Genomic DNA, 14,958 nt, shown 5'->3' with positions numbered 1-14,958 from the left:
TCAATTTCTAGATTTAAAAAACAAATTATGATAAACCATAGCTGTCATAAAAATAGTGATCAATAGAAATGCCTACAGAGCCTCACCGTTGTTTCTATTCATTTCTAACTCATTTTCTCCTCCAGGACTCTGGGCTAGTGAAGAGTGTTCAGTTCCTATGCCCAGCATCTGTAAGCGAAAAAAATTTTGGGTCATAGAGAGAGAGAAAGATACACCCAAACAACATGGAACGTGTCCCAAAGGATGGCTATATTTTAATTATAAGGTAAATTTGTTTTGTAAAGGTTGCCTTTGTTTCTCTTTTGTAGATGTTAATTTTAGAAAGCAAGAAAAAGTAGGTGTGTCTGGCTTTGAAAAACCATGAGTTATTCCTTCGACCTGGAATTTTTTTGTCACAAATTTCAAGAGAGTTGAGAAGTTTTTGATTTAGGGACAAACCTCTTGAAATAAAAAGTTTTTGTCAGAAACGGCCTTGACACCACCTTTCATTTGTATAATCAGTTTTTGCTACTGACACAGTCATTCATTGCGCTCTGTGACTCTCGTTAGGTGTGATGAGTGTGTGCGTGCGCACATTTCTGTGTGCATGCGTGTGTATCCAGGCCCTGCTCCTAAGGGAGCTGTTAACTCCAGAGGGCCCAGACTCCATGTCCTTCTTTTGTGTCTTCCCTGCCTGGAGCTGGCATGGTGCTCTAATAACAGAACTCAGTCAATGTCGTCTTGAGCCTCTTAAAGCTGGTGCTTCCATGCAGAATTGAATTAAAAAAAAAATTAACAGTGGGGATATTGCAAACTAGATTTATTATTTCTGATACTGCCTCCAATTGAGGCTGAGACTTCCCCTCCATTCCTTGTGTTTTGTGATAAAATAACTTTATAGGCCTTAGGTGGAAGTATTTTAAATGCATCCCAAATTATAAACGTTTAACTCTTCAATAATTAAAAAACCCAAACTGTCATCATTCCGTATGCTAGTGTGAAATCACGCTTCAATCGTGAACAGCAAATTTTCACCCTATATGTCCAGTTACACTGGCAGAGCATTGTCTCCTTGGTGATCTTCCTCTCATTGTTAATTTGTAAAATGGGGCTATTTGAATTTGACACACACTTATTGAGCACCTACCACGTATTTGGCACTAATTTTTTTTTAACTGTGGTAAAATTCACATAATATAGAATTTACCGTCTTAACCATTTTTAAGACTACAGTTCAGTAGCATTAAGTATATTCACATTGTTGCAATAAATCTGCCATCTTGTAAAACTGAATCTCTAAACCCATTAAACAATTATACCTCATTCTCCCTTCCTCCAGCCCTGGCAACCACCATTCTGCTTTCTGTCTCTGTTAATTTGACTACTTCAGATACTGAGTATAAGTGGAACCATACAGTATTTGTCCTTTTGAAACTTGTTTATTTCGCTTAGCATAATGCCCTCCAAGTTCATCCATGTTGTACCATGTGTCAGTTTCCTTCCTTTTTAAGACTGAATAATATTCCATTGTGCATATTTACCACATTTTGTTTTTCCACTCATCCATCAATGGACGTTTGGGTTTCCTCCACGTCATGGCTAGCTGTCTAGCTGTTTTTGCTGGGTGTTTTCATATATATATATATATATATATATATATATATATTTCTTACTTTTTTGAATTTTTTTAAATACACAGAATTGTTATCCCATCTTACATATGAGAAGATCGAGGCTAATAAAATCGTGTGTTTTTTCTGAAACTTCACTGCAAAGAAGTGCCAGGCCGAGAATCAACCTCAGGTTTTCTGACCCTGAGTCTAGCAGTCTTGTCGCTCCCCTACAGCTGCCGCTTCATAGAAGAACTTAAGAATTACCACATCAGCCTAGCCCCAGGATGCAATCAGTCCAGCAGTACTGTGAGATATTTTCTAAAATAATACAGTGGTTCTATAAAACTTTATATAGTTTTGAGATACACTATTTTTAATAGTTGACACCTTCTGTCTGCTTCCTATTTTCTCAAACTATAAAATCTTTCTACCAGTTGTAAATTATTTATACATTTCAATATGAGAAACATAGGAAATACTCAATAGGACTCTGAATATAACTAAGCCTTTTAATAAAACCTATCACAATTAGTTTTTTTAAGCTATTTTATTGTGGTAAAATATATATAACATAAAATACGCCATTTTAACCATTTTAAAGTGTACAGTTCAGTGGCATTGATTGCATCCATAATGTTTTTCAACCGTTACCACTATATTCAAAACTTATCATCATCCCAAACAGAAGCTCTGGTTATTAAGAGTAACTCCCCATTCCCCATACCTCTGGCCCACAGTAAGCTCTAATCTATTTTCTATCTCTGCGAATGTGCCTATTCTAGATATTTCATATAAATGAACTCACATTGTGTCCTTTTGTGTTGGGCTTATTTCACTTAGCATAATGTTTTCAGTGTTCATCCACATTATAGCACACATCAGAACTTCCTTCCTTTTTATGACTGAATGATATTCCATGCCACATTTTGTTTATCCGTTCATCTGCTGTTGGACTTGGGTTGTTTTCCCTTTATTGACTATTGTGAATAAATCTACAATGAACATTGGCATACAAATATCTGTTGGAGTCCCTGTTTTCATGTCTTTAGGGTGGAATTGCTACGTCGTATGCTAATTCTATGTTTAACTTTTTGAGGAATCAGCAAACTGTTTTCAACAGCAGCTGAGCCATTTTACAAGCCTGCCAGGAGTGTATGCTAGCAATTTCTCCACATTCTTGACAACATTTGTTATTATCTGTCTTTTTTATTATTGCCATCCTAGTGTGTCTAGTGTTATCTCATTGTGGTTTTGATTTACATTTCCCTAATGGCTAATAATGTTGAGCATCTTTTGATGTGCTTATTGGCCATTTGTATACCATCTTTGGAAAAATGTCTATTCAAGTCCTTTGCTCATTTTTTATTTGGATTGTCTTTTTGTTGTTGAGTTATAGGAGTTCTTTACGTAGTCTGGTATTAAACCCCTATCAGATATATGTTTTGTAAATATCTTCTCCAATTCTGTAGGTTGTCTTTTCACTTTCTTGATAATGTCCTTTGATGCACAAAATTTTTTAATTTTAATGAAGTCCAATCTATCTAATTTTTCTTTTGTTGCTCCTGCTTTGGGTGCCATATCTAAGAATACATTGCCAAATCCAAGCTCGTGAAAACTTACCCCTTACGTTTTCTTCTAACAGCTTTATAGTTTTAACTCTTATATTTAGGTTGTTGGTCCGTTTTTAGTTAATCCTTGTATATGATAGTTTTTCACAACAGTTAGAACGAGTATATCCTGGAGTGGTCTGTAGGGAACAGGCACAAAGAAATGCCTCTCTCATCTTAAAATCACAGATTGATACAGACAGTGAGAAACCCCAAAGCATGAACACAACTGTTCTAGTTACTAATCATAATTTCTCCCCTGTGTAAAAGAGGATATTTTAAGGAAATTAATGGCAAGTCAAATCCTTGGCATTAGAGAAATAATTCTAGGAAACTCACACTGGCTGTTTATGGTTCAGCCCTTGACTATTATCCTTCTCTCAAACTCTTTCATCCACACAGCTTAGCTCTGTCCCATATTTCTTCTTGTGTGAACACAGGGAGTATGTACACATGTGGGCTTGGCAGCAGTGATGGTGCAACAGACCCAGGGCAAAAGAGCAAGCGAATGCTTCCTTTGAAAGGAGTAGAAAGGGGCGTGAGTAGAGCATAAATACATGCATGACAGGAGAAGGGCTTTCTGAAGCTAGCTATGGAGCAGGATTAAAATACCCTCAGGTGGCTCCGTTTTTTAAAAAAGTCTTTATGGATAACTAACAGCTAGATTAGTGGTTCACAACCCTGATCAAACATTTAGAATCACCAGGTGAGCTTTTTAAAAATATCAAGGTGCAGGTGACATCTTAAAGATTCTGATTTAATTGATCTGCATGTGATCCAGTCATTGGTATTTTTTAAAAATTCCCTCGGTTATTCTAATGTGCAGCAAATATTTGCCCAGCGACGCAACGGTTGCACAACTTAGTCTCTGAATCATTCAAAGGATTTGATTACTAAGGATACTGTCGCACCAAGCCTCATGAGAAGATGACCTTTCAGAGTGAGGTTTCAGGGTCCCCAACTGTGTCTCCTCACCCACAGTGCCTTCTCTGCCTATTAATAGCTAAAATCCAACAGAGTCTCACTCTTTTGCCTTAACATTTTCCTTTATTTTTTTTTTAAGGGAAATATTTCTGAGATTGCCTCATCTGTCATCTACACCTTAGAATAAGTGGGTTTATCAGATCATTAGAAAAGCTGATAATAGGAGGACTGATAGTTGAGAGAAGTGGAGAGCCTAGTGGGGATGGTTCCCCTGATTAACAAAAAACTACAGAAGGAAAATTGGGGGCTAGCAATGACAGACATTACTCACTTCACAGCTCTGAATGTGTCAATATATTATGTCCCATTAAACTTCACTTTTTTTTTTTTTTAAAGATTAGCACCTAGGCTAACAACTGTTGCCAATCTTCCTTTTTTTTTTAAGGATTGGCACCTGGGCGAACAACTGTTGCCAATCTTTTTTTTTTTTTTTTCTGCTTTATTTCCCAAACCCCCCTGATACATAGTTGTATATCTTAGTTCCAGGTCCTTCTAGTTGTGGGATGTGGGACGCCGCCTCAATGTGGCCTGACGAGCGGTGCCATGTCCACGCCCAGGATCTGAACCCTGGGCCGCCACAGCAGAGCACGCGAACTTAACCACTCGGCCACGGAACTGGCCCCTAAACTTCACTTCTTGTTTGTCAGCTTCCTGGAAGGAATTTTTATTGATTATTTCTAAGAAAAAAAATCCTAGCTGGTTGACTAATTATCCACCTTTAAGAGTTTTAAAACTAAGATACCACAAGTTAAGCATCTTTTTAAATGTCTCATAGGGGCTGGCCCTATGGCCAAGTGGTTAAGTTCACAGGCTCCACTTCAGTGGCCCAGGGTTCCACCAGTTCAGAACCTGGTTGCAGACCTAGCACTGCTCGTCAGGCCATGCTGAGGCGGCGTCCCGCATAGCAGAACTAGAAGGACCTACAACTAGAATGTACAACTATGTACTGGGGAGCTTTGGGGAGAAGAAGAAGGAAAAACAAAAAGATTGGCAACAGATGTTAGCTCAGGGCCAATTCTTTAAAAAAAAAATGTCTCACAAATTATTTTCTCTATGTTTGATGATGTAAAAGAGGCTTGACCAGGAATTACCCCAGAAAGAGTGAGTCATCTAAGGTACTTGTAGCAACAGAGCTGCAAGAGGAAGAAATTCTAAGTGTGTGTGTGTATTAGATTAAGTCTTATGCTTCTACTTACACATTCTTATTCAAGGACCTGGATGTTTTGCATTATCTGGTTTGGGATTAACCAATATTTGATTTCATGCACAAAATGGTTTTTCCTTAAAAACTACTCTCTCTTCTTTTTTTAAAATTTATTCAAATTTTTAGCACTTCATTCATTCATTTAACTATGTTGGATATTGGTCATTCAATGGTGAAGAAAAACGAACATAATCCCTTCTCTTTTGGAGCCCACAGACTAGAGGGGGGACAAATATTAGTAAATCAATCAGAAAAATAACTGTAATTTACAACTGTGGCACATGTGATGAAGGAGAGTTACATAGTTCTCTTAAAGTATACAACAGGAGGACCTGACTGAGGTGGTCAGAAGGACAGGACACATTAAAAGTAGAGGGAACAGCATGTGCTAAGTTCCTGTGGTGAGAGGAAATGTGACATATTTAAAAAACTAAAGGAAGTTTAGAGAATTAGAATGTAGGAGATGAGACAAAAGAAATAGGCAAGTGTGATATCCTGTTAGAGTTTCTGGTTTTTATCCTAAGAGCAATGAGACACCCCTGAGGGGTTTTAACTAAAGAGAGACATGATCAGGACTGAGTTTTGAAAAGAATCACTCAAGAGTGCCAAGAATAGATTGTGAGAGAGCTAGGGTGATGAAGGCAAGAGCAGTTAGGAAGCTATTACAGTGGTCCAGGCAAGAGATTAGTAGGTTGGGCTAAGATGGTGGTGCAGAGACTATGGGGCAGTGGGGATGGTGGGGGACTCTAAGAACTAGGATGGCCAAATAGTAGCATTGAAGGAATGATGGAGTGGGACAGTGAGGAGACTCCCACGTTGCAGGCTTATATGAATGCATGACTCTGCCATTCAAGGTCAGTAAGAACACTGGGAAAGGACTAAGTTTGAGGGGAAGATCATGAATTCTATTTTCAAATTTTGAGCTGGAAATAACTTTGAGACAAAACAAAATTTTATATTCAAAACTCATCTTCAATACAGTAGGATATCTTTAATTCACAGTCATAATCAGAGATGCATTAAACTTGATCACGTTTTGCAGATTAGTAGGTAAATAAACAACTTAAAATTAAAGATGCTGTACTTCATCTTGCTGCTTTGCTTTCATTATTAATGACACCATTTTGAAGTCTGTTAGTAAATATGTTATATTTTTAGAAACAATGAGGTTGTGGTAATGGGAGGCTACACTCCCATAGTCAAGCTAGTAAATCTTGGCTGAGGCAAAGCGGGAGCTGGCAGGGAGGGGGCATTGTGTGTGTTTTCTGGAGAGATTTATTGAGCTAACTGAACCAATGAGGTTCATTGGTATTTATGAATGGTTCATTAGTGTGACTATCTGAACATAAGGTGAATTCGCATTAAATGATAAGACTTCCTAATAATTAGTATGTGCCACTCTTTGGAATTTGTAATTAGAGGAAAGAGGCAAAATGAAAGGAAATAGATAAAAGGATAGTTGTTATAAAATTAAAATCCTTTAAGGCCAATTCCATTTCTTTGTGAAGCAAACAAGGTAAAGGGCACCAGAAGAATTGAAAATGTACTTCCTCTCTTTGTTGGTACCTCAACTTCAGGCTAGATCAAAGTTCCTGGTTTTTATCCTAAGAGCAGTGGAAAACCCTTGAAAGTTTTAAACTAAAGAGTGATGTGATCAGGACTGAGTTGTGAAAAGAATTACCTGGGCACTATTGACCTTTTGGGCTGGATAATTCCTTGCTGTAGGAGACTCACCTTGCAGTATAGAATGTTTAGCAGCATCGCTGGTCTCTACACACTACATGCCAATAGCAACTCCCCCCACCTCCAGCTTTGACCACCAAAAATGTCTCCAGACATTATCAAAATATCCCCTGAAGGACAAAATGGCTCTGTTTGAGAACCGCTGGACTAAATCTAGAATGCCTGAGAATGGCATTTGACAACCATTTCAGAGTGTATTGAATTTTATTTTGTTCCATAGATATTTATTGGGGTCTTTCTTTAGTGTGATGTTCAAAAAAGAATAACACTTAACCTCTCTGCCTTTTAAGGCATTCATGATGGTGGGGAAGGGGTCAGGGACTGACAAATTTAGAAATTAAAGAAAGATAGGGAAGGATGGCATACCAAAGGAAGATGAGAAAGGATGCTCTCTCAAGTGTAGGCTTCCACACTAGCCTAGACTTATCTTGTAGCTCAGATTTTCTCAGTGACAAGATCTTGAGATCTGACCTATCAGTGATGAGGGTTGTCTGTGTGCATTGATGAGAGAATATTCCATATGGAATATCCTTTGCATAAAGTCTCTCCTAACTTCTCTGGAATGTTGCCTAATTTGTTATAGCCCTTCTCTTCTCTCTCTACCTCTCCCCTGGCTCTGTCTGGCCCTAACGTGTTAAATGTCACTGAGCTTTAGGGGAAAAAAAAAAACTATGCTTCAACCTTGCCTGTCCTGCCTAGTAGTTACTGTTCCATTTCTCATCCCATAATGAGTAACCCTTCCCAGGCCACCGATAGGAGTCTTCTTGGAGTAACAGTCAGCTCTCACTGCCAAATCCCGCAGACTTCTTTTTGAGCTCCATTTGACGTGGTTGGCCACCCTCCCCTTTGTTTCTCCTTCCTAAGTTTCCTTGGTCCTGCCTTGCTTCTCTTCCCAATGGGCTCATTTTTCTTCTTTTCTGGCTCTTCTTTATGGACTTTCATGGCTGACTCTAAGTACTCAGTGAATTTAAATACTTGATGTGGTTTGATTCCCTAGTATTCCTCTCTCACTTAAAGTGATGAATATTTGTAATGAAATTTGTAAGTAAAATTGAACTAAGCTGTTAATTGCCACTCACAGAACTTTTTTTTAGATTAAATCTGCCATTGTAAACTTTGCAATCAGGCTGGCTCCTTTTTAGAAGGAATGCTATTTTCCACTAGCAAAGACATTGTTCTGATATCCTGCATGACAAAACACATCTTTACTTCTGTTCCTGGTGCAAATGCACGCGAGGCATTGACTCACCCTGAAAGTTCGTGATCCTCTTTGTTTTACTTTTGCTCCTTTGGAGTAGCTCAAAGAAAAACTGAGTCATTTTTGTAAAGAATTTTCAAGGCTGATCCTCAGTATCTTTGGGAAATTTTTAATTCATTTAGAAAAATATGGAGGTGAACACTTTGTTTTGACATTTTTTTATAGTGCCTTTTGCTGAAAATCCCCAAAGACCCAAGTCATGGGAAGAACTGGACGTCGGCTCAAGATTTGTGTGCTGAAGAAGGGGGCACACTGGTCGCCATTGAAAATGAGGTGGAGCAAGGTAGAGCACTCAATATTCAATCAGGCAAAAATTACCATTTTTATTCAAGTATTTATTAAAAATTCCTCCAGAATACGAACATTTTCAAATCAATATTTTAAGTACTATATTGCTGATGACACATAAATTTTCAGTTTGGCCTGTAAGGTTTATATCATGACATCTGTAAAAGTTCGTACACTGCATTGCTTGAACAGCTGACGTTTGGAGCCTTTTGTCTTACCGGTAATAGTGGAAAGAATAAGGACATATTTATGATCTGTATATCTGTATTATAAAACAGCTAAAATAAGCTGAGGTATAGTCTATTATAATTGCATGGCATAATTTTTTTTAATGTTCGGCACCTGAGCTAACATCTGTTGCCAATCTTATTTTTTTTTTTTCCTTCTTCTCCCCAAAGCCCCCCAGTACATAGTTGTATGTTCTAGTTGTGAGTGCCTCAGGCTGTGGTATGTGGGACACCACCTCAGCGTGGCCTGACGAGTGGTGCCGTGTCCCCGCCCAGGATCTGAACCAGTGAAACCCTGGGCCACTGAAGCAGAGCCTGAGAACTTAACCACTCGGCCATGGAGCCGGCCCACATGGCATAATTTTTTAGATCCCTTTAGATTTACTTATACACTTTGATATTTAGGCAATCATATACTTTAGAAAGATACAGCAAACAAATCCTCTTTTGTTTAGAAAGCCATTGAATGAAGACTGGAAATTGTTTTGTTAATGATGTGATGAAATCCCAGGCTTAGCCAGCTAATTTCTGTCAATTTAAACTGAAACAAAAGTGAAAGAGCCTGCATTACCTTCATAAGGACAAAGTAACAAATTCCTACAATTGATTCATAATTAAGTTTTGCTTTCATTTAAATAAAATCATAGCTATAAACAGAATTCAATGATTACCCAAATAGTTTGTATGGTATTAAATTTGATAATGTATTCCTATGTTTCAGCTTTCATTACTATGAATCTCTTTGGCCAGACCACTAATGTATGGATAGGGTTACAAAATGATGATTATGAAAAATGGCTAAATGGAAAGCCTGTCGCGTATTCTAACTGGTCTCCATTTGACATAATAAATGTAAGTTTTTAGATTTATTTTTTAGAAATCTTTTTAGCAGGAGATCCTATTTGAGACTAGTTTACTGAAGTGTTTTTTTGTTTTTTGGGGTTTTTATTTTTGTGAGGAAGATTGGCCCTGAGCTAAAATCTGTTGCCAATATTCCTCTTTTTTCTTGAGGAAGATAAGCCCTGAGCTAACATCTGTGCCAGTTTTCCTCCATTTTATATGTGGGACGCTGTCACAGTGTGGCTTGATGAGTGGTGTGTATGTCTGCACCCACCTGCGAACCCCGGGCTGCTGAAGTGGAGTGGTGAACTTAACCACTATGCCTCTGGGCCAGCCCCCTAAAGTTTTTTTTTTCACTTATATTTTGTAGGCATAATTTTTATTAGTCAGTTATTAATATATTAATTTTAATAGTGTAATTTCATATCATTTTCCTGTGTTCCATAAAGGTAATTACTTTACTCATCACAATAATTATTTATTTTGTAGGTTATGAAGTGATTTGTGAACAGGTTTATTAAATGCAAATAAAGGAATAATGGTGTTTGTATTTTAAAAATTATGTCCCTAATAAAAATGTCAATGTTATAATAATGTTATATGTTACCATGTTTTGGAAAACATTTATTCTTTTAAAGATTCCAAGTCATAACACCACTGAAGTTCAAAAACACATGCCTCTCTGTGCCCTGCTGTCAACTAATCCTAATTTTCATTTCACTGGAAAATGGTATTTCGAAGACTGTGGAAAAGAAGGTTTTGGGTTTGTTTGTGAAAAAATGCAGGGTAAGAAATATTTCCTTTTTTTGTTTTCATTTCCATGGGCCACTCTTCTCTTCCCTATTTGTTTTACACACTATATAACTGACTGTTTCATAGCTAACAGTGCCAGGCACTTATTCTTTGAGCTTTACTTATATATGGTCATTTAATCTCCACTACCACAGGATCGTGCCCTTTAGTGGGGTGCTAAGGACTGCAGAGTCCACTTGAGTGATGACCAAGTTTATGCACCCATTTTGGTCATATTAAAAGGCTTTACTTGCTTTGTTCTGGGATTATGTTTCTGTTCAGGCAATAAAAAAGACATTGAGGAAATGTTGGAAAAGAGTCAAGGAAATAAACCCACTCAATACTTACTCCTTTCTCGGAACCCTAAAACTGGTCTCTGGCTATCATGGCATAAATATGGCATGCTGCATGTTTCTAGACCTGATGTTCAGAAACCCCCAATGACTTCTGGTGTGAATTACCAAAGCCATACTATTACAGGTAGCCAGTGGGGTCCAGGAACAGTGTGAATGCACTGTAAGTGACCTTGAGTAATAAAAATAACGCCAACAATAGCTCCCATCTCATACTTCTCCTGAGTGCTCGGCTTCCTGTGCCATGCCAGCCTAGAAGGCCAGAGTTTGTGTCTGGAGCTGTGTGGACTTCTGGGCAGCCTAGTATATGTATATCTCATCCATATATATATATGCACTTACTTGGAATATGAATTATACCTCTTAGTGTTGCATACATGTAAACTCTTTAATGATACTAAGTATCAACCCATCCTCAGAAAAGCAATTCCAAGGAAGTCCCGTTTCCTAGTTCACAATTATCACTTAAGCATAATAGTGGTCAGAAACTGAAAGAAGATACCAGATCAGCTATAGCAAGAATATTTTGAGAAGAGCAGAGTCTTGTAAGGAAAGAAATGATATCAATGTACCATACGCTTGCACACTTATGATATCCCTGGCACTGTGCCTTGGCTTTGTAAGCATTATGCCATAAAATTCTAATGACAGTTCTATGAAGTAGGTAAAATTCTCCCCATTTTACAGATGAGGAAATTGAGGCTTAGAAAAAATATGTAATACACTCAAGGTCTCTCAGTTAAATGATTCTATTATACAGCATTGATGTTGATCTCTTCTTGAAATATACTCTCTGACCACTTTCTCTCTTTGATATTTTTTGGATTAACCACATATATGTTCTTTTAGAGATAGTATAGAGTTGTCGTGGTTGAGAGCATAGGCACTGGAGTTCACACCCCTCCTGGGTTCCCACTCCACCTCTGTAAATAAACTGTCAGTCAAGTTTCGTATCTTCTCTGAACCTTGATTTCTGCATCTGTAAAATAGGATAATAACTATGTCATAGACTCTATGTATATACAATGCTTAGCAAGTTCCTAGCATATGTTTAACCAATGAAAGTTGTTTTTATTATTATTTCCAAGAAATTTTATTCAACTACACAAATTCTTGTAGTCGACAATGAATACCCAGATTCTGCTTCTCTTCTTTATGTGCCACATAAGTATGTGCTTGCATTGGGCTTAGAGCCTAAAGTCTCTTATCTGCCTGAAAGAATGAAGATATCTGAGTAAAAAGAGAAACAAGGGCAAAGTCAAGAACCCCAGTTTGGAACTTGGTTTCCAATAGATCTTTCTTTTTCATGGCAACAGGTGACAAAATCATGTTGCTCAAATCACTTATATTTTGAAACTTGAAGAAATTAATTACACAGGGAGAAATTTATATATGCGAAAATACAGATGCATAACTTAGTGGGGAAAAATAGTTAAATTGTTATTTGGCTCATATATACAAAGGATTTCAGTTAGTTTAATTTTAATAATTGTTATCATTTTTAAATAGCTACTTTGGTATTCTATTGGTTTTGTATAAATAGCCTCAGACGTGATACATAGGCTAGCAAACAAACTTCTAGCAAAGAATGAACAGATGATAAAAGTGTGGTCCATCACAATTTAGTTGGTAATTGGATTAATTTCACTTTGGTTTTACAATATGTACTCCTGCTGTATTGAGGTAACATTTTCAGGAAAAGTCAAATTCCCACTTTGCCATTTTTATTTGGGAGAATGTGACAAGAGGAGGAGAGGGGAGCAAGAAGCAACAATTATTGAGAGCCTTCTAGGTCCCAGGTACTACAGTAAGTGCCCTGTGTATATATCTCATTGAATGCTCCCCACAGCCCTCTAAGGAAGGCCTTACTAATCCTACAGACCAGATATTTGAGGTTTAGAGAGATTAAGTAATTTACCCAAGGTTTCTTAGCCATTTAGGATCAGGGCTAGGGTTGAGTTGGAGGTCTTCTCACCTATCCACATCTCAAGATGCTCCTTTTCAAGCCAAAATGTAATGAAACCAGTATACAGAGAGAAATCCCAGCCGCTTTGGATCAGACAGTTCAGAAATTCTTGCGTTGTTTTTGTATGTTAGGTCTTCTAAATTTAGCCTACCCTAGAACATAATATAATACAGAACAAAAAGGCAAATGTACGTATTAAAGAGGAAACATCTGTAGGTAAAACACGGGGTTGGTTTTCACATGATCACAGCTTCTCATGTACAAGAAAGCACCAGTGATCACGGGTGGGAAAACCTTGCCTCTTAATTTATAATTCTTGACTCTGCCAGGTGACATATTACTAGCAACTGTTTATAAGACCTGTGTGTGTTTCTAAGCATTTATTAGCTTAATTTTAAAACTATTTTTTAGAATTTATACGTGTAAACTTTTAACATGGTAGCAACTATCAAACGGTCTCAAAAGTTTAATAAAGTTTATTTGAGAATATGCACTCATTAAATTATCTTTGCAATGCAGTATATGACTACATAATATATGTCAATATTCTCTTAGTGAGTATTAATTTCTGCCATAACAGTATATGTTAGGCCAAGTGTATCTAGTAGGATGAAACTTGCCTAAGGAGATCACATCGGTTCCACCAAAAAGATGGTTATTTTAACAGAGATTGTAAAAAATGGGAAAACTTCTAGAAATGGTTCGATGTATGTTTATATTTTTTAAGAAACTCATTCATTAAATTTCCTAAAGTGTTCTAATTCTTTAGCATTACCTACGGTCTCAGGCAGTGTCCTCATTTCGAAATAGTCAATTCTGGGAGGGAAAACTGTTGTTAACAGTAGGATGGATCATTGTGACATGATCTATGCAAAGCTTTGCCTCCCCCTTTCTCATCCAGATGCTACAAATGATTTTTGTTGTTGTTCTTGTTCTAGATACTTCTGGACATGGTAGAAATACATCTGATATGTATCCAATCCCCAATACCTTAGAATATGGAAACAGAACTTACAAAATAATTAATGCGAATATGACTTGGTATACAGCAGTAAAAACCTGCCTGATGCATGGAGCAGAACTGGTCAGCATTACAGATCAGTATCGCCAGTCCTTCCTCACTGTTATCCTCAGCCGGCTAGGACATGCCCACTGGATTGGACTGTTCACCGCAGATGTAGGTGTTCTCAAATCCCTTGGACAATCCTCCCATAATTAAGTCTCACGTCTACTTCCTTAGCGATATAGCCACTGAAATTAGCACAGAAAAAACTTCCCAGAAATAATAGTAATTATAACATTTAAGTAATTGGTTTATACAATAACTACTGACAACTTTATGAGCAGCCTATGACGACAAAATAAAGGTGCGCACCTTTTTAGCATGAACATCCCTTGCCTAATTTTCTGGAAATTCATGCCCTTCAAAGGTTCTCTGAAAGTTTCTGAGAAATTTCGGGATACTTTCTCACGTGTGCACTGGAACACATCCTAAACTCAAGCCCCTGCATTTAGGTAATTTGTTGCGTTCAAGGAATCCCTAAGAAAAATGAATCATGCTTCCTGCCTAGAAATTTGGTTATTAATTAATTCAGTCCCCCTTGGAATTTAACATAGGGGTTATTTTCCCATTCTAAGGATGTAGTTTGGAGAGTAAGCTTTTTTTTTTTTTTAAGTTTTCTTTTTTTAAAAATAAAAGTATTACAGACCCAAATTAGTGAAAAATAAATCGATTCTATCCTGACCTCTAGTTCTGCTCCCCAGTGTCAATCACTGTAAACAGTTTCTTGTGTGTCATTTATAAATATTCTGTGTATGCACATATATACACATGTAATTGATGAATATATATATATACACGTATTTTTTAAATACAAATGAGATGATATATATATATGCTGTCCCTAAACTTGCATTTTTATTTAATATGCCTTGTACAGCTTTCCATGTCAGCACATAAAAATCTAATACATTCTTTGGGACAGCAGCACATAAGGATATACCGCAATTTATTAAACCATTCTCCTGTGAATGGACTTATGGGTTCTTCCCAGTTTTTCACAGTTACAAACAATGCGCAACAGATATCCTTGTGCAATTAGGA

General features: G+C 37.2%; 1 protein-coding gene across 4 annotated transcripts in view; it reads left to right on the top strand.

Moving 5' to 3' along the window:
- The window catches only part of PLA2R1 (phospholipase A2 receptor 1), a 107,776-nt gene that overhangs the window by 82,175 nt on the left and 10,643 nt on the right, over window positions 1-14,958 (top strand). For all 4 annotated transcript variants that reach the window (XM_014859885.3, XM_014859866.3, XM_070507942.1 and 1 more), the window contains 5 exons: window positions 126-265; window positions 8,554-8,671; window positions 9,625-9,755; window positions 10,382-10,529; window positions 13,793-14,031. In XM_014859885.3, the coding sequence (XP_014715371.3) occupies window positions 126-265; window positions 8,554-8,671; window positions 9,625-9,755; window positions 10,382-10,529; window positions 13,793-14,031 (776 nt within the window). The remainder of the gene's footprint in view (window positions 1-125; window positions 266-8,553; window positions 8,672-9,624; window positions 9,756-10,381; window positions 10,530-13,792; window positions 14,032-14,958) is intronic.

Source organism: Equus asinus, chromosome 4 (assembly GCF_041296235.1).
Source record: "Equus asinus isolate D_3611 breed Donkey chromosome 4, EquAss-T2T_v2, whole genome shotgun sequence".
NCBI lineage: Eukaryota > Metazoa > Chordata > Mammalia > Perissodactyla > Equidae > Equus > Equus asinus.
Note: the sequence above shows the minus strand (reverse complement) of the source record. Positions and strands in the feature narration are given on the sequence as shown.